The following is a 21,038-nucleotide window of genomic DNA, read 5'->3' as shown; positions in this document are numbered from 1 at the left end:
AAGCCTCGTCCAAGTTGTATTTTGATTTGGTTTATGCATTTTTGAGATCTCTTCTATTGTCCTGCATTAAGTGCCCACAACTTTCCTGTTTTCACCTGTGGCAGTAGTTTACCTGGTAGTGTTTGTCCATCGGCCCACAGGTTGGCAGTTCGATTCCAGCTCTTTCTGGTGAATACTGTTGTTGTGTCCTTGGGCACTTAACTCATCTTGCCCCCAACTGTGTGTGTGAATGGGTGAATTCCTTGATAAAGTGCTTTAAGGTGGAAAAGCGCTGTATAAAAATTTGACCATTTACTGTTTATCCCCCATCTCTGCCTACTTTTCTGTATACTGGTGATTATTCAAAACATTTATGCTTCAAAAACTGTTTTCCACAATAAATACAATTAAAATCTGCTGCTTGCCACAATAAATTCCACTATTTCTGCATTTTGAATAGGAAATTAATGGTCCAGTTTCTGTTATGAAGCCATTTTAGATCATTATTACAATTTACAAGGAACAAAGATGTAAAATAAGGTCTACATAGGTTAGTGTTGTCACAATACTAAAATTTCAAACTCAATTTTGATACCAAAGAGTAGACTCGTACAAACTTGAAATAAAAACAAACCAATGGGCGTATACTAGTCTATGTGCTCTTATACTTGTTCTGATACAGCTCCAGATCATTCTAAAGACATTCAGGAAAGGCTCATGTGACTTTTTTAGTATATAATTTTCTATATTTTGCCAACCTTAATGTAGGTTATAATTTAAGGGTGCGCTACCTGCTTGTCTCCATGGAGATGTTATTGCTTTGCCTAGAATACTCCATTGTATAACATTAAACATTTCCATCTGGCATGTATTCATTACAGGTGTTTCTGTTGCTCAAAAATACAATCATTTCTTCTACAAATAGAAGCAACTCTCCACAGATCAGAATTGTAATGTAGCGTAGCGCTGTGACCTGCCTGTCTGCCTCGTGATAGATTAAGGCTATATTATAGGTATAGTCTATACTGTGGAACATTCTAGACAAAGCAGTGCAATTTCTACAGAGACAAAGGTGGCAGATCCTCCACTGGAAATATTACACAGAGCAGCTTTAACACAAAATGTCAAAAAAAGCACAACATGTCTTCTTCTTCTCCAATGTAACTGAAATGTAAAGAGAGAGACTTGACCCGAGCTGCTTGTCTGTAACATGTGTCGGACAGCAGCTCAGAGCGAGCATGTTGTTGTTGTGATGGCGTGTCTGTGCCAGGCTCGTTTAGCCACTCTGGATTAGAGAAGATTACACTCAATCCTGCCAGCGCTACCCGTGATCCCGCCTCGCGTCACACTGTATCCGGTTCTGGGATAATTTTAACTTTTGAGTCACTTATTTAAAGATGGAAAGAAAAAAACAAACAATTTCATCCAGAGGAGTTGACTAGAATTTAGAGTTTATCTTTTCACTGCAAAATCTGTACAGTACAAAACTAGCAGGCCTATCTTATTTTCTCAATAATTTATCTACTACACATAGTAGCCTATTGTAGCCTATAGGGATGTAACAATAACCAAAATATCATGATATCGTATCGTCGAAGTTCTCACAATAATATCGTGGACCATCACAATATATCGAATTACAAGTCTTTTTATTTAAATGAAGAGTTATGGTGCAGCAATAGCTAAAAAAAAAGACAGAGAACTACATAGACCATGATCCTTTGCTCCATTTCAGAGTAAACTACAAGAAGAAATAACAGTTCTGAACACTTTTAAGTCTTAGTTTTATGGATTAAGAAAAAGTAGTATATAACATTTTTTTAACCCTCACAAAATATTGCAATAAATATTGTACCGTTAGATGTATTTCATGAAAATATCATACTGAGAGATTTGGATATTGTTACATCCCTAACTGTGAGCCTCCCCTCCATATCGTGAGCTTTCCCACGATATCGCAATAAATATCATACCATGAGGTTCATACCATGATGATATCGATGATATGGAAACTTGGATATCGTTACACCTCTAATAGTCTATATATGTGACTAGTTTTATTAAAGGTCGTGTACTATAGAAAATTGACTCTTGTGAGCTTTAAGCCATGTTATAATGTTAATTTATTAAAGACAGACCTGGAGTTGTGTTTTGTTTCTTTCACTCATGTGAAAGAAAAGAAACAATCTTTTTATTATTAATCTGTCTACATCTCAAACTCTAAATGTATGACCTGAATGTTTTATTCAGTGCATGTTGTGGTAGTTTTCAATTTAACAGCTACATTTACCTGGTCAGTAGAGATTGGCAATGCCAGAGCTGAAATTATCCACTTTTGTTTTATCAAATTTGAAATTATTGAAACGTGTGGGGAGTTTAAAAACTAAGTGGAGCACTTCCTATATCACCACATGACATCACAAGATGGAACAGAGTGTTTTCAGTTTGAGAGAAGAACTCGCGCTAAACCTGGAGGGTTTGTGCGTTAAACATGTGAATGAAACAAAACACAGCTCCAGGTCTGTTTGTGATGAGGAAACATTAGAACATAGATCAGAAAATAGCGTAACATTGACCCTTTAAATCTAAACTTCATCATATAAAAGCTCAAAAGCAATAATGAAAGAATAACAACAGCTGTAACAGTAGAGAAATATTTGCTTGGCCAGCATTTTAATCTTTATCTGCGTTAGAATAGTTTGTTTGAGTCTGCTGTGATTAGATTAGGCCTTTGTAAAGTGACAGTTTGGTTTTCTTGATGCTAGCTGTGAATGCAGGCTATGCTGGCTTAAGGCGTGACTTGTTTTGGTGCATAGTTTAAACTTCATTTTGCAGAGCATCTGACGCTCGCTCCTGGGGATGAGTTTGTCTGTGCACGCACTTGTCTCGAGCAGATTGAGAGCTGCCCTTTCTGCTATCAATAACACGAGCCTGGCAGCGGCTGAATCAGATATGTTAGCTTCTTGGGAAACTCCGCTTTGGCACATGGCTTCAGTTAATATCACTTTTACCACTTGGGCTTAACTTGTGGTCTATGTGTGAAGATGCTTACAATTAAAGTGCTCATGACAGATTTGACAGATGTTTCTCGATTTTCTCTTAATTTGGTGGAATTAGAACTCTTGTAAATATAAATTACAGCAATCAAGAAGCAATTTGCAAAGAAAAGTTGCAAAATCTGTTGAAAATCAAAGCCTCTATCACATGTGGAGAATTCTGTTGTAGAGTTTATCAGGGACTTTTGTTTAATGTGTTATTGATATTTAATTGTTTATGGACATTTTTCACTACTGCCACAAATCCATGGGAACAGACTAGGGGTGTGAAAAACTATCGATGTATCGTATAGTTTAATGTGATGATACAGTATTGATATATTTATCAAGAGCATTTTTTGGTATATTTTACTAAAATGCGACAGTTCTGTTGCTTGTTTAGTGGAAGGAAACTCGTTTATGCGACGCATTGGACATTTTCTCTGTTTTGACAATTAAAATGTGTGTGTTTTTCATATGAACTTTGCACAAGAAGTGATTTAGCAAAGACTTTTAGTATCATTTAGCTTTAGCGTTTTTTTTTTATTGAACCACATCAAATTGATTTGAAATGTATCATATTGAATCAAAAGTGCACTATATCAATATTTATATAGTATTGTGGCATATATATTGAGATTTGTATAGTATCGTGGCATAAGTATTGATATGCATAGCATCGTGGCATATGTATCGAGATATGTATCGTATCGTGGCATATGTATCGAGATATGTATCGTATGGTGGCATATGTATCGAGATATGTATCGTATTGTGCCATGTGTATCGAGGTATGTATCGTATCGGCAACTTCTGAATGATACCTAAACCTATAACATTTATTTAACATTTCGTCCCTCTATATATAAAAAAAAGTATAACATTTATTCAGTGTTTCTCTTTAATTGAGGAGTCACATTTTACCATGCTCATACTATTGTCATAAATAAAGTACTTTAGTATAAGTATAAGTAAAGTAAACGGATTGTAGTCTGTCATCAGTGCTTTTATTTATTTTTTTATCAGTCGAAGCAATAAACATTTCTAGTAAAATTCAGTATTAATCTTTGAGAAGCATTGTGGATTAAGTAATCTTTGGTGACAAGTTATTAATAGACAAATGAAACCTTATGGATAGCTCAAATAGTTTTGTTTTAGCATGTTTTTATTATTTAGTCTTGTTTTTACATTCTCATTTGATAATTGTAATACAGAAAGTGCTCCATGTCAAGGGCAGTTCCTGCTCACAGATATCACACACACACACTTCTTATTCAAAGTCACATGACCAATTACAAAAACACACAAAGTAATATTACTGCATATTATAGTGTTATTTAATTTTCGAGTGAAGCTATTAACATTGATTCATTTGAAATGTATTTGTTTGTTTGAATAGGGACTGACCGCAGTCAGATGTCTTCATTATACTTCTTTAGGCAGAGCTCATTAGCAGCACTTAATTGGCCATAAATTACTGGGCTGCAAAATTATTCCTGATGGAATTTTAATTGAAATGTTAATGACCGTATTTATATTTGTGTATAACAGCTGCTCATCCTATATTAGTTTATAGTTTTTGCACTTTTGTTCAGTTCATACTCTATATTATGTGTATTTCAAAGTAGATTTTACTTTTTCTTATTTTAATGAGTGCCCTTATCTTTAGTTTATCATACTATATATATACTATATATTTGTTATAATAATATATCATATGAAATGTTCACACATTAAACAGATTACAATTATATTATATAAATACTACTCTGACTGTGAGCATCTATCTGACCTATACATGTGAAGATAGAAATAATACCATACTGTGAAACATTAACATCAGCATTGGACAGACCCTCCACCAGAAAAGTTACGCAATGCACATTTAAGTATCGGAAAGTGTACGTAGGGGTTATTCAACTGTTATTTATCCTTCAAATCACTACTGAACAGCTTTGTATTAAATTATGAGACTTTACAGGTCAAAATCAGCCTGTAAATAATAAATAAATAAGTAAATAATGCATTTTTACTTGTCAAGAAAATTGGAATTCAGTATTAAAAATTGTTCCAGTTTATATCATTTTATTTGTTGGAGATCTTGTTGTAGACCTCTAGTTAACCCTGTCCTCTTTTCTTTCTTATAGGACGGCTTGGATGCTCTGGTGTATGACCTGGACTTCCCTGCCCTGAGGAAAAACAAGAGCATTGACAATTTCTTGAATAGATGTAAGTAGCGCCCGGTCGTCCGCCTTCCCCGTTTGTGCCAGCGCTCTGTGGGCTCTGTGAACCACGCGGGCACACAGGAGAGTAGAGGAGAGAGGGTTTTTGGGTCAGCGCTTCAGTGTGCGCTCGGACACAATGGCTGTCTGCCGCCCAGTGTCCCCAACAAAGAGTCTTTCACAGAGGCCTGGTGACCCATATGATGTCCATCGTGAGGCTTCCCTGTCGAGCTGCGCCCACAAACCTGCAGATGCAATTTTATTTATACTCCTATTATGACTAGGGCGACATGATATTGGACAGTTTTCTAATATGTGCCATTATTTTTGCAATATTTGAAATTACTTTTGGCTTACTCATTTCAGTTTTAACAAAATTCAGCTCATGTCAAAATTAAAAAGTAACAAAAATTGAGACAAAATCAGGACTAAACTGAGGGTAATTTTGGATTTATTAAGATTATATTACTGAGATGAAGCTGAAGAGTCTGGGGTCAGTCTGGTTTCAGGAAAATGTGGAACATCAACTGGAGAATAACAGGTTCAAATCATGCTTGTTTGTAGTTGGTTGAAAGTGACACAAAGGAACATTTGCTGTACAACCTGTCCAAAGAGAGTGCTACTGGCCCCTAAATAAAGACAAGATAAATCAATATAATTAAGTACCATATTTAATTGCAACTGACCTCTAAAAAAAACACCCGTGAATAGGAATGAGATGATTTTAAGATCTGTAGAATTGGTATTAAAATGCCACAGTATAAAACCTGAAGGATGAGCTCCCCTAGTGGCAGTACTTCTCACAGCCTTGAGTTTTTTAATTGATTATTTTTATTTCCCAAATATAGGTCTGTAATATCACTAAAAATATAAATAACCTGGAAGCAGGAATTTGAAGTCTGTTCTACGCCAGAACAAGCAAACTGCTTTTGTGATACGAAGAAGTCCCATAATATTTTGTTATTATAAAATGCTGCAGTGTCTGTAAATGAGAAGATGATAGTGTTGTTTATTAACTACACAACACTGTAAAAGTGAAGGAGTGGTAGCACTTGAAGTTTCTTGAATTTCCAAGTACTCCTTTTGAGTACCAATACACCAATGGATATTTCTTTTAAATATTATGTCTGATGATTAAACTAAACAAAAAACGATTATCAAACCTTGGAAATTTCATACCATCCTATCCCCACCTGTAAATAATAATATGAAAAAAATAAAAATAAACGTCAAACCAAAGCCACCTAACCCCTGTGGCTAAAACTGCCATTGCACATCTCCTCAATTACTTTTGCTACAGTTCTCTTGTGTGTCTCTTCCAGTTGACTGAAATGCACTGATGGATATGGACTAATGGATGGGTCTGTGAGTCCTCAATGGGCTGCACTGCCCCAAGGAAACTCCGCTGTCTCTACACTATTATCTTTACACCTGGATTAGGGCCATAAGAGGAATCAAATTGAAATTACAATTTAAATAGATGCAATTAGCCAATCACAATTTTTAGTTATACCATGTACCAAAATTTCCTCCACAAACAAAATATCCAGTCTTATTCTGCATTAAAAAGCTAATTAGATCTGTGCCAACATGTTCTGAAAGGCTAAATCATCCCTGTGATCCTAAGTCTTATTAAACCACTAAGTCTGTATAAAGTTAATATGTAATACACTCATTTTAAACAATCAAAACAGTAAATATTTCAAATGTATTGTATAAACAAGTTTCTTTTCTCCAAACAAGCAACACAATTATAGCTCTTTCACAAAATAATTTCATAACTAGGAGTGTTTTTGCACACCCCTAATGACAGGCCTTTTAAAATAGTCGCTCACAAAATTCTCCGTGTTCAAATCTGTGCCTATTTTTGAACGTTTTATGTCATTTGGGACTGGTTTGATTTGAAAAGGATCCCCGGAGTGGGTAAATTTGCTGAACAGAGACTGAACTGTCCCCTGAGGGAGGCCGAGTCAGGAGGGAGGAGGTTCTCAGAGTTTAAAGTGATAGCTCAGGTTTCATGGTCTATTGCACATTTGCACTGCAGCATTACATCACTGCATTATCGCTGTGTCGGCTTTCAGAAACGACAGCGTCAAACATACACGGGCCTATATATGTATGTGTTTCATTCATAGGCTTAGATTTGTTCAGGCAAATATATTAAAATACTTAAAATTCAAAGCATTATTGTCATATCATGGTCTACAATATTAAAAATTAAATGTGGATTATGCAACTTTTCTGTCACCATGGAGATATTATTGCTTTACCTGGTGTGTTCAACAGTAAGGCAGTGATCTTTTTACAGTTTTTATTTACAAAAAAATCCTGCAAACATGTATTCTTGTTGTGAATAGACTTGCCTTTCCATAGATCTGACTTATAACTTGGCCTAGTGGAGCCACCTGCTTGTCTTTATGGAGTTTAATGCCATACTGTGGAGCATTCCAGTAAAAGGGATAGCATCTCCACAGAGACAAGAAGGTGGCAGTCGCTCTATCAGAAAAGTTCCATATTGCCACTTTAATGGACATTTTGTTATTTTCAGGTATTATGCTGGCGTGCCTGTGTTCAGATCCTGTATAATGTATCTTTGGTCTGAACGTTTTTATTTTATCTTACTTTTTTTCCTGTTTTGCAACTCTTTTTTGCTTTTCAAGACGGCCGCTTTGATTTAAAATATAAAGTATAATTAGATGGGGTGGAAAAAACCAAATAATTACTACACAGCCATTCCCAGATCTTAAGCCAGATAAAGTTTTACTAATGCAAAATGTGTTTAAGTGTATAATTAAGTGTAATAATAAACTGTAAAATCAATTGTTTATTCACCGCATCTCTTTATTTTTTCAGATAAAGACACAATTAGTAAAATACGGGACCTGCGCATGAAAGCGGAGGACTATGAAGTTGTTAAAGTCATTGGAAGAGGAGCTTTCGGGGAGGTCCAGTTGGTAAGATCAAACCCCATACACTAAAAAAATACAGCAATATATTAAAGATATTTTAAAGATCTTATATTACGCTGTTTTCTATTCTATGTAATAATGTTTCCTCATCAGAAACATACATGGAGTTGTGCTTTGTTTGATTCACACAAGTTCAACACACAAACCCTGCAACTTAGGCTGAGTTTTTCTCAAACCATGTGATGTCATGTGGTAATACAGGAAGTACTTCATTGTGTTTTTAAACTCCATGCACCTTCTCTTGAATTATTTAGATAATTTCAGCCCTGTAATTTCCAATCTCTACTGAACTAAAGCTAAAAGGTTGCTTCAAAACTACAACTACATTGTGATGTCATGAAGAACAGAGCATTTTGAGCTTTGGAGATGCAGACAGACTAATAATAAAGAGTTACTCAAACGTGTGAATGAAACAAAACACAACGGCGGGTCTGTTTTTTAGGAGGTAACACCATTATAACATGGCTTAACGCACTGATGTAACTTTATTTTCTGTTGTTTTGCAGGTCAGACACAGGGCTACATGTAAAGTCTATGCCATGAAGCTCCTTAGTAAATTTGAGATGATCAAGAGGTCAGACTCAGCGTTCTTCTGGGAGGAGAGGGACATCATGGCGTTTGCTAATAGTTCCTGGGTAGTGCAGGTAATGTGGACTCACGTAGAAATGTTTTTTTTTAAACATACCTTCTTCTTAGGGCCTGTTTACACGAGAATGCTTGCAGGTAAAAATGACAAAATATTTTATTGGAAGTACCTTTCGTTTAGACTATGACAGCCTTTTTAGGGCTTAAAAACGCTCAAATCTGAAACTACCCTCCAGAGTGGAAAAGTTGAATATGCTCCACTGTAGCGTTTCCGTCTACGCTGCCCAAGACGCAAAAACTCTGGTCAGAATTGCTCATGTCGCGTATGCCTTTACTTAGTTTAGTTTATTAGTTTAGTTTATTTGTTTATTTGTGAGAGACAATGCGCATAAAAACATTGAGCTACACAAAGAGGTCATGTGCTTGTGCTAGACAAGCATATGACTACACTGTGCTACACTTCATATTGCTGCATTCGTACAGGACAGATTAACGTGTACAATGTGTTTGTTTGGTTAAAAGCCATTGTTTGGCCAGGCGTGCAAACATTTCATAATCAGTACACGATATAATTTCATGTGGGAGGCTGTTCCAGAGGTTTATGGCTCTGTATGAGAATGATGCTTGACCAAATGACTTCACATACATCACATACATGTAGTGTCACCGCCTGGCATGGATACCCAATCGAATTCCACACTTTGCGTCACCGTATGCACACAGATTTCCTCTTGACGCTCGTCTAAACTCGAAATAATAAGTGAAGACGCGACGCCACTTTTGCGTCTTCTGCTTATACCATCAGCATATAAACGTAGCCTCAGTGTGTTGTGTTAAAAATTACCCAGGACCAGAAAAAAACCCAACATAAGATTGTAAATTATTTCTATAAAAAAGTAAACTCAACATAGCAATAATTAACTGTCTACGTCTAGTAGCTGTCTGTAGGGCTGCTTTAAGAATCACCATACATTGATAAACATGTATTTAGTATCAATAATACCTTATTTTTATGATTTTTTTTTTTTGTCTTGATGTTTATATCTTCGTTATTGTTTTGACTTTTTTAATTTAAAGCGGTACTATGTAAATTTCATGGTCTGTCACCTAGTTGTCTCCAGAAAGATGCTAACTTTTCTGGTGGAGGATCTGTCAAATGCTTTTCTCTATGTAGATGTTATTGCTTTGTCTTGAATGTTTCACAGTATGGCATTAAACCTGACTAAAGACCAAAGTTACAGGTCACATCTATGGAGAGGCAACCCTCCTCAGAGTCAGAATGCCTTTTTCGGGGAGGCATTTGAGCTATAACGCCATTTGTAATTGAATAAATGTAAGGTAGAGCTGTGTAATGTCATACTGTGGAACATTTCAGGCAGAGCAATGACATATCAATAGACACAGTGTGACAGACCCCCTACCAAAAAGTTCCATAGTGCCCCTTTAATGGACATTTCATTATTTTCAGATATTATGCAGGCCTGCCTATGTTAAAATCCTATATATGTGTCTTTGGTCTGGACGTTTGCTTTATTTATTTATTTATTTTTTCCTATTTCGCAGCTCTTTTTTGCTTTCCAAGACGACCGCTACCTCTACATGGTGATGGAGTACATGCCCGGTGGAGATCTGGTGAATTTAATGAGCAACTACGACGTTCCTGAGAAGTGGGCGAGGTTTTACACGGCGGAGGTGGTGCTGGCCCTGGACGGGATTCACTCGATGGGGTTCATTCACAGGTAAAGGCTTCAAGTCGGTTTACCGCATAAGGTGGGCACAGGAAGGGCATCTGATGTAAACTAAAACCCATTAGAATGAATGTGTTTCACTGGCAAAGCACATTTTACTAGTGTAGCTCTTCATAAAATTTTACCTTATGTCCAGAAAAACAAAAGAATCCATAATAAAGAAGGAGGGTTGTAACGATATTCAAGTCTCATGATACGATATCGTCACGGTATCAACCTCATGGTACAATATGTATTGTGATATCGTGGGAAAGTTCACGATATGATGGTGAGGCTCACAATTAGGAATGTAACAATATCCAAATCTCTCAGTACGATATTTTCACAATATACATTTCACGGTACATTTACCGTATTTTGCGCACTATAGGGGCTCTGGATTGTCAGGTGCACTGTCATTGAATGGTCTATTTTCAAACTTTTTTCACATATAAACTGCACCGGACTATAAGGCGCATTAAACGAAACACAGCAGTTAGATAAGTCAGTCAAATTTTACTTAACGCGTTCACAATAACTCTCAACTTTGTTCAATTATAACTTATAAAAAAAATACTGTCTGAGATGCTAAATTGTTAGTGTATTCATAATAACTCAGAATTGTTCAAACAGTTGGGCGATTCCGGCGTCCAGCATGCCCACATCCCTCTCCTCATTATCCGAGTCAGTGTGGTTCCAGGCGTCCACGATCCGTTGGCAGATCGTGGCGTAAGTTGCTCGCCGCTGTCTCCCTGTCTTGGTGAATGTGTGTTCTCCTTCTCTCATCCACTGCTCCCACGCAGCTCGCACTTTCACTTTATAACAGCCTTGCGTTTAAAGTGGGCGTTGTGAGCGTGTCTCTTGACAGGTGCATTTTGATCTTAAAAGGAATCACAGTATGTATTACTCCGCGATGCTCCTGACTACGGGAGCTGTAATGCTGCAAGTGGTGCGGCTTTGTAGTTTACTAAGACACCTGAATAAATTTATATATAAGGTGCTCTGGATTATAAGGCGTGCAGTTGTTTTTTGATTAAATTAAAGGCTTTTAAGTGCGCCCTATAGTGCGGAAAATATGACAATTTAAGAAAAGAGACTTGTAATTGGATATATTGTGATGGTCCTCAATATTATTGTGAGAACTATGACGATACGATATTACAGGTTCAAGCTCGCTATTTATGGTTTTCAAATCTAACTTGTTTTAACTGTACTTTGTTAAGGGAAAAAAGTGATTTAAATGTCCTATATTACATAAAATTGACCCTTGTGAGCTTTAAATCATGTTATAATGTTGTGAGCTTCTCAAAAACAGACCCAGAGTTGTGTATCTAGTGGCAGTTTTCAACAAGTGTTAACAACTTCATTTTACGTGTAGTTTAGTAGAAATGGGCAATGCCAGGACTGAAGTCATCCATATGATCCTATCGAAGGTGTGTGGAGTTTACAAACTTCCTGTGTTACATCATAAGGTGGAACATAGTGTTTTCCATTTGAGAGAAGTTGTCTCTGGGTTTGTTTTTGATGAGGAAACATCTTTATGACATAGACCATAAAGTAGCATAATATGAGCCTCTTAAAACATAACAGCTCATCTCAAAACCTTGTAAATACAGTTGTAAGGCTTTTGAGGTTATTGACTATGCTATAAAAATATTGCAGTTGCATTTAAAGGAGAGAGTAGGTTTACAGCGATCATTTTGGAGCCGATATTTTTCCCGTTGACAATTAGCATAACCCTGTGACATCCTAGCATTGGTATTTTACAGTTTAACAGTGCTATTGTTCACTTGTTTTTTTCTTTTTCCTTTCCAGAGATGTCAAGCCAGATAATATGTTGCTAGACAAAACAGGCCATTTAAAACTCGCAGACTTCGGGACCTGTATGAAAATGAACAAGGTACTGTACCAAAACAGCAAAACAAACCCAATGAGAGCTATTATTAAAGGTGCACTGTGTAACTTTTGTGGTGGAGGGTCCGTCAAACACTTTTCCACATGGAGATGTTATTGTGTTGTCTGGAATGTTTCACAGTATGGTATTAAACATTTCTATCTTCATGGAGACCAAACCAGACCAAGTTACAGCAGGTTAGATCTATGGAGAAGCAAGAGGAAGAGTCAGAATGCCTGATTTTTAGGTATTTTTGAGCATTAAAACCACCAGTTATTGAATAAATGTAAGGTAAGGTCAAGGCAGTGCAATGACATCTCCATAGAAACAAGCAGGTGACAGACCCTTAATCAAAAAAAGTAACACAGTGCCCTTTTAAATGGCTAACTGAAATGCTTGCTCGTAGGATGGAATGGTACGATGTGACACGGCGGTGGGCACTCCAGATTACATTTCGCCTGAGGTACTGAAATCCCAGGGAGGAGACGGCTACTACGGCAGAGAGTGCGACTGGTGGTCCGTGGGAGTCTTCCTGTATGAAATGCTTGTTGGTAAGTTTTACAGTAAAGTTGTTTTTTTTTTTTTTTACATATTATTTATAAAGATTTTCATATTATACAAAAAGCTTCATGACAAGTTATTATTTTGACATAACATGGAACCTGACCCTCCCACACAGAAAAAAAAAGAATAATATAAAATAATAATGCATGTAGCGCAATAACTAATATATCTATAAAAAATAATAAAAATAAATAAAATAAAAAATAGGTTGCTAATAGTTATGCAGTTGCAGTCAGTATAGCCCCAGCTATTAAATAAGAGTTACTGTGTAGTCAGATAGTGATGATAGGGCTTAGGGCTGCACATAGGTCAGGGGAATGTGCAATCAAAACTGCACATAGATCAAGCAGGGCAGCCGCGGAGTCTGAAAAGTCTTAAAAAGTTCTTAAAATTTCATGTTCCTAAATTAAGGCCTTAAAAAGTCTTAAATTATGTTATCCAAGTCTTATTTTTTTCACAAAGGTCTTAAATTTCACTAACCTATTTTCTTTGTATACTTAACTGGGCTGCAGTGCAATGTTAAATGGAGGGAGGAAAACAAAAACAACATCATGACATTTTTTGGCCATTTTACAAGCAATGCATACTACTATAAATGAGTTCTGAATTAGATTTTATAATAAAAGAACTTTTTATTATTTAAAGCAGTGAGTAACGGTCATTATTAGAATTGGATCTGATGTTTTTCGCCTGCATAATGAGTGCGATGTTGGTCTTAATTTTCATTTAAGTGGTCTTAAAAAGGTCTTTAAAAAGTCTTAAATTTGGGGTAGTCAAACCTGGGGATACTCTGGTCAAGGAAATGTGTAATCAAAACTGCACATGGGCTTAGGGAGTGTGCAGTTATTGATAGAATATAAGATTGCAAAGGGCTTGCCTGTAAAGAGTGACTGAAAGGTCCTATTGGTGCATTACTCATGGTCATACTTGGTCTCTTATTTATGTTCTATGGTGAATGTTTGTATGGTGTTTGTATTGTTGTTTTGTCCTGTTTTGTGATAAAGCATGTGACCCCCTATCCAGACAAATTTCTCCCAGACAATAAAGGATTATCTTATTTTATCTTACATCAAATTATTATATCAAATTTTTCTTTTGTAGATTTAAGAAAATGTTAAGTGTTACAGTAGAATTAACCTGCACTATCAGCATCAGCCAGTCAGTGTATGCAGGGATGCAAATGTTTAGTTGACAATTTTGTGATTTTAGCGTATTGTTTCGTATGATTTTAAATTTGACTTTAGCTGGAGGGATAATACCTGTGATTATTATAAAAATATTTACTATTATTTACCACAAGGTAATTTCTGAGGAAAAGTTGAAAAATGTATTGTAAACACGGTAACATAAAACTGAGAGACTTTAAACATGATATCAACAAAATAAAAGTATTTTCTTATATGGTATTATATGTGACAGGTATTTATATGTGACAGATAATAATGTATGGGTACATTAGAGGAGTTTTGCAAGGGAACAGTTATGAGATTCCCTAGTGTGATGTCACAATTTCCAACCAAACCCAAAAAATGTCCAAATTAGGAAAACAAGTGTAAATGTTTTTGCAAAAATCTTAAATATAATGATTTTAATTGTTTTAGCAAAATGAGTAGTCCGTCCCGTCATAGGCTCTTTATTGCAACATTTTGAGGACTTTCTGCATTCAAAGGATACATTTTTTGTTAATCGCTTTGACAAATTTTTCATCATTGTACAAACCTAGAAACAGCAATGCAAGTAAATCAAGGAGGTAATGCAATTTTTTTAAGGTAAATAATGTCTATGAACATCTAATTGAACGTCTAACTGATGATGCTGCTAGTCTTTTTATCTTTTACAATTGTATGTATTGGCATGGAACATTTCTTATGTTTCTGAAAAGGACATTCTCCAAAGCCATGGGGTTGGATTAGAGCAGCCAAAATGCCATAGTGATGAATAAGAGTGTAATTTTATTGGACCCGGGAGTCGAGTTATGACATAATCCTTTTTATTTAGCTTGACCATTTACAACATGGTAAGATCCTGACCCTATTATGCATTGTTTGGTTGGAAATGAATGGTCTGAATAAGGAACCTTTATTTAGACCATGATTCTTTGCTTAGCTTTTTGAGCTATAAAACTACCAATTATTTAATAAATGTAAGGTAGAGCTGTTTAATACTTTGGAACATGCAATACAGAGCAATGCCGTATCTGTAGAAATAAGCTACAAGGTGATGGAACCCCGACCAAGAAGTTAGACAATCCACCTTTAAGTGGCACCTTTAAGGAACCTTTATTTAGACCATGATTCTTTAAATAAAATGAGATGAAACTGTATATCAATGAAGGAACTTAGGCTAAGTATAAGCAAGATTCAAAATAATATTGACATATCGGGAACACTTTATAATAACTACACCTTATTTAGCCTTAATAAAGCATGAACAAAGGCTTAATTAATAATGATTCATGCTTAGTTACTACTTAATTACTACCTTAATTAGCACTTGCACTTAATTCGCCTGTGCTGTAAATAATTACTCATAATTATTTCATACTTAATTACTCATGGACTAACCATTTGAGCATTTATTAATCATTAATAAGCTATGAGAGAATGATTTACTAATAATACAATGCAATGATAATTCAGGCAGCTGTTATCTGTTAAGTCTTTTTGAGAGCTTTTCTAAAGTGAAGACAAATTATGCTTTATTAAGCATTTACTAAGCGTGAGTCATTATTAATTAAGTCTTTGTTCATGCTTTATTAAGGCTAAATAATGTGTAGTTATTATAAAGTGTTACCGACATATCTACTGGTATATTGTGTAATCATGAATACATCCTTCTGTGTTTGTGAACAGAACGCCCGCAAGCCTGGTGTCATTGCCCGATTTGTAACCTAACCCAATTTGGCACAGGTTTTCCAGCTGCACATGCCCTGATACTTTGGGTTGCTACAGTAACCGTACTTTGTACAAATCAAATTTTCGAGATGAGTTTGATTAAAGTTACTCTTGCAATATAAACTATTTTCCTGAAAATGATGTATTTAAACTGCTGCTCAACGTTAGAAAGCAGAGCGGAGTAAAGTCTGACTTCAGGAGTAAAACACCTAACTTGATCATTATGATTAAGGTGTATTGAGCAACTTTTCTGGAGGAGGGTCCTAGGGCTGGGTATCAGTAAGAAGTTGCCATTACGATACATACCTCGATATACATGCCCCCATACATATCTCGATACATTGAATTTTAGATTTGATACGATATATTTCAAATCGATTCGAGGCAAAATCATGGCTGTGATACTAAAAGTCTTTGTTAAACCACTTCTTGTGCAAAGTGAATATAAAACACACAGATTTTAAACAGTGAAAATGTCAAATAAATGAGATTTCTTTCTGTAAACAAGCAACAAAACTGTAACGCTGCAACAAATTAATTTAGTAAAATATACCAAAAAAAATCAATACAGCAGCCCACGATACTGATACTGTATCATCATCACATTAAATGATTCGATATATCGATATTTCAATATTTTCGCACACCCCTAGAGGGTCTGTCACCTGCTTGTCTTTATGGAGATGTTTTTGCTTTGTTTAGAATGTTTCATGGTAGAGACTAAACCTTACATTACAGCTCAGATCTGTGGAGAGTCAACCTTATTCACAGAGAATTATTGTATTTTTGAGCAATAGAAACACCAGTACTGAATAAACGCTAGATAGATATGTTTAATAATGTCATACCATGGAGACAAGCAGGTGACCAACCCACCACCAGAAAAGTTACACAATGCACCTTTAAATACAATCATTTTTGTTTCTATTTCGAAGAATAAACTCTGCAAAACTGTCAGACTTTTATAATTATAAAAATCCCTGGTAATAACTGGTTTCTTCCATATGTTTTGGCTTTCATGCATTTTAAATTTTTTGTTTTGTTTTCATTTTCAAAAACTAATTAAAATATAGACCTTCTGTGTAATCTTTCACTCAGGGGTCCAACATGATTTTTCTGCTGTTTTATGGTTAAAACACAGTCCATTCATGTTTGTGTGATACTTGAACTAAGGCATTTATGTTTTGTTCTTCTCGTTGTGTGCAGGTGACACTCCGTTCTATGCAGACTCCCTGGTCGGCACCTACAGCAAAATCATGAACCACAAAAATGCCCTGACGTTTCCAGATGACAGCGACATCTCCAACGATGCCAAGAATCTGATCTGCGCTTTTCTGACTGACAGGTCTGATAATACCCCTGATAATAGCCCTGATAATAGTCCTGATAATAGCCCCTATGGCCTTATCTCGAGACCCTCTCTTAGTTTGAGTAGGGCTTGTTTCGTGGCACGGAAGGAATCTTAATAGAAACGCTCAGCTGTTTTTCTACACAGATAAAACTTGGACAAGGCCTGGTGTTCAAATGCATAGAAGCTGATTTGTTTTTCTGTACCTTTTATAGGGAGGTTCGGTTGGGGCGCAACGGAGTGGATGAAATCAAGAGACACCCATTCTTTAAGAATGACCAGTGGACATGGGAGAACATAAGGGAGAGTAAGTACATTTAGTGCTCAGTTAAAGGGCTCATGTCCTGCTATTTTCTGATCTGTGTTGTAATGTTGTTTCCTCATCAATAACATACCTAGTGTTTTATTTAATTCACACATGTTAAACACACAAATCCTGCATATTTTGTTCTTCTCTCAAATGGAAAGCACACTGTTCCATCTTGTGATGTCATGTAGTAATACAGGAAGTGCTCCACTGTGTTTTTAAACTCCATACATCTCCAGTAGAATTGTTTGGATAATTTCAGCCCAGGAATTGATCATGTGCACTACAAAAGATGAAAGGTAGCTATTGAAAACTACAGTTTCATGGCATCACACGTTGGAAGAAACCATTTTGAGCTTTGGAGATATACATAGACTAATAATAAAGTATTATTCTTATTATATAAACTAAAATGTAGATGTTAAAAATGGACAAACCCAAGATGTCAAACCCAAACATTTGTGACCTCTAAGGATGGTTACTTGTTAAACGTAGCTTTAAAGCTGCTATATTGCATTACCCTTCTCTGGTGAGACAAGCAGATGGCCAAGTTAAACAAAATTACAGGTTAGATCTGTGGAGAGGCTACCCTGCTCACTGTAATCATCTTGAGCGATAATTTTGAGAAATAAAGACATCTGTAATTTAATAAATGCAAGATAAATCTGTTTACTGATCTCAATGGAGTCCAGAAAAGTTGCATATTGTGGCTTAAATAAATATACAAATTTGATGTGAACAAACAGTAGGTCATATTTAGCACATCTGTCCTCATTTGACAGTGGACTCGTATTGTTTTGCCCCAAATCCTGTTTCCATTTGACCTACTGCAGACATTTGCAGGAAATGTGTGTTGATATACAGCTGGGTTTGGACCACTTGGGGTCATATTTGGTCTTTTTGTGAATGAAAAATCTTAAAAAGGTCAACTTATTGTTAATGAAGGAGAGTAGAGAGAACAGACTTGATACTTAATAAATCCTGTAGGTTCCATAGTGTTCCATGGACATATACTAGTCGATGTGCACTTACACTTGTTCTGATACAGCTCAAGATCATTCTAAAGACATTCTGTGTGGTGAATGTGACTTTTCTAGTATTGATACCTGCTCAAATGAGTATCTCATATCATTTCTAGCTTTCAGTATTGATTAGTATCTGATTTTCCATACTTTTGACAACCCTATAATGCAGAGAAATTGACTCAATGTGTGGTTTAAAATAAGGTCTAAACTCTGGTTCAATGTACAGAGGTCTTTGTTTGGTTTATATTTAACACAACAGTCTGCTAATATCAGCATTTCAATGTGTCACTGTTCAACACCCACTGTGCAAACAAACAGATCTTCTACCTTCATATGAGATCTTTTAAGTCTACTTATCATTTTTTGCATCTAGTTTAAACATGTTTGTGGTAGGGCTGTAACGACATCCAAGTCTCACAGTATGATATTTATTGCGATATCGTGGGAAAGTTCACGATATGGTGGGGAGGCTCACGATTACGGATGTAACAATATCCAATATGTCTGTATGATATTTACGCAATATTTTAACGATATACATCTCACTGTTAATTTGACTTTTTCCCCTTAAAATGCCTTGACAAGACTTAATCCAAAGAACTAAGACTTAAAAGTGTTAGAACTGTTATTTCTTCTTATAGTCTGCACTGAAATGGAGCAAAGGATCATGATCTATGTAGTTCCTTTTTGTATTTTTTTTTAGCTATTGCTGCACTATAACTCTTCATTTAAGCAAAGAGACTTGTAATTCGATATATTCTGATGGTCCATGATATTATTGTGAGAACTTTGACGAGATGATATCACGATATTTTGGTTATTGCTACACCCCTTGTTTGTGGCTATGACGAATGGTTTATTTCACTTTGCGTGATGCGTACACACTGATTTAATTAATTAAGTGTAAAGTTAAAACCAAAAGAACAAAAAACTCACTTTAACATTTGGAAAAATATATGTATTATCTTCTCTTGAAATGTGCAAGAAATTATTGTTATTTTTGATTGTACAAGCGTGACAAAAATATTAAGAACAAAATCTAATCAGGAATAAAATCTAAATACAAAATATACCTCATGAAGTGAGCAGTAGTTGAATTATGTGGTTCAATAAATCAGGTGTAATACTGTAAACTGCAAAACCCAGCAGTGCAAATAAATCAGTATTGTTAAAGGCACTGTTTTTTTTTTTTTTTTTTTTTTTCCCCCTGTATTTGAGCAGTTTTTTCTTTCCCCAGTACACATATTTATTACTTAATAGTCATTAAGGTAAGATAGCTGTGTATTGTCTGTGTCTAATTATAAAGCATTTAATTGTCTGAGAATCAGTGTGTGTTAGCATGCTAGTTGTTGCTAGTGACGGCAAAACTCTGATCTGGCCTCTTAAGATTTTTGAAAAGGGCTTTTGAACTCATAGCGGTGAAGAGTTAGGATGTTTGGAATGCATGGGGTAAGTGGGGTCACTGGAGGATAAAATGGAACCACAGCAAACCTTTTCAAATCAACTAGTTCTGTTTTCTGTGTTTTAAGACGTTTAAAAAATCAGCTACAGCACGTTTTTAACCTGAACTGGTCCAAGTGAGAGTCATGTGTCCTTAACCGTGTCTGTTGTCCTTCACAGCGGCTGCTCCGGTCGTACCAGAGCTGAGCAGTGACATCGACACCAGTAACTTTGACGACATCGAAGAGGATCGAGGGGAAGAGGAGACCTTCCCCATCCCCAAGGCCTTCGTGGGCAACCAGCTCCCATTCGTAGGCTTCACTTACTACAGCAGCCAGCAGTAAGGCTCCCGTCTATTCAGTTTGATACTTTTATGATTCTCTGTTTATAAATTAGCTGCATTAAGTATATTTTTGAGGGTCCTGGCATTAACATTTTGGAGGTGTATATGTTTACTCATCATAATCATCATGCAATAATCTTCATCAAACATTGGCTGAGTTCTTCTTCTCTGTTCCACCTTGTGATGTCTTGTGCTCCACTGTGTTTTTAAACTCCCTACACCTTCACTAGAATCATTTGGATAATTTAAGCTTCCAGTCTCTGCTTAACTAAAGTAAAAACGTAGCTGTTAACTAGAAAAGTACCGTTTCATGACATCACAAGGTGGAACAGAGCATTTTACGCTTCGGAGATGTAAACAGCTAGCCAGGCTGGCATCACCTAGTGCCTCTGCTCGATTTCATTTCTCTCCAACGACTAGGTCATAAATCAGAATACACTAGACAGTTTGCAAAAAACCCTGAAGTGTGAGTTTGGGCACCAGCCAATCAGCCAAGAGCCATACATTCTTTGTTGGCAACGATTCCCGACGTCGAGGATTTAAAGCCGAAACAAAAAGAATGTTTGGTGAATTTTATCAAGCTCAAAGACGTTATTGTCCTTCTTCCTACGGGATTTGGGAAAAGCTTAATATACCATTTAGCCCCGTTAGAGGTGCATTACAAACGTCACGACCAAATAGCAGCGATTGGTTAAATAAAAAAAAA

At 36.0% G+C, this 21,038-nt stretch overlaps 1 protein-coding gene across 1 annotated transcript in view; it reads left to right on the top strand.

Annotated features, from left to right (window-relative positions):
• The window catches only part of rock1 (Rho-associated, coiled-coil containing protein kinase 1), a 77,871-nt gene that overhangs the window by 32,559 nt on the left and 24,274 nt on the right, over positions 1 to 21,038 (top strand). The window contains exons 2-10 of the mRNA XM_020932026.2: positions 5,162 to 5,243; positions 8,090 to 8,190; positions 8,712 to 8,849; positions 10,354 to 10,529; positions 12,333 to 12,417; positions 12,818 to 12,962; positions 17,076 to 17,214; positions 17,433 to 17,524; positions 20,170 to 20,329. Coding sequence (XP_020787685.1) covers positions 5,162 to 5,243; positions 8,090 to 8,190; positions 8,712 to 8,849; positions 10,354 to 10,529; positions 12,333 to 12,417; positions 12,818 to 12,962; positions 17,076 to 17,214; positions 17,433 to 17,524; positions 20,170 to 20,329 — 1,118 coding nt within the window. The remainder of the gene's footprint in view (positions 1 to 5,161; positions 5,244 to 8,089; positions 8,191 to 8,711; positions 8,850 to 10,353; positions 10,530 to 12,332; positions 12,418 to 12,817; positions 12,963 to 17,075; positions 17,215 to 17,432; positions 17,525 to 20,169; positions 20,330 to 21,038) is intronic.

The sequence above is a fragment of the Boleophthalmus pectinirostris genome, unplaced genomic scaffold, assembly GCF_026225935.1.
Source record: "Boleophthalmus pectinirostris isolate CB_2022bp ecotype Guang Dong unplaced genomic scaffold, ASM2622593v1 HiC_scaffold_16, whole genome shotgun sequence".
NCBI classification, from domain to species: Eukaryota; Metazoa; Chordata; class Actinopteri; order Gobiiformes; family Gobiidae; genus Boleophthalmus; species Boleophthalmus pectinirostris.
This window is presented reverse-complemented; position numbering and strand designations above follow the sequence as displayed.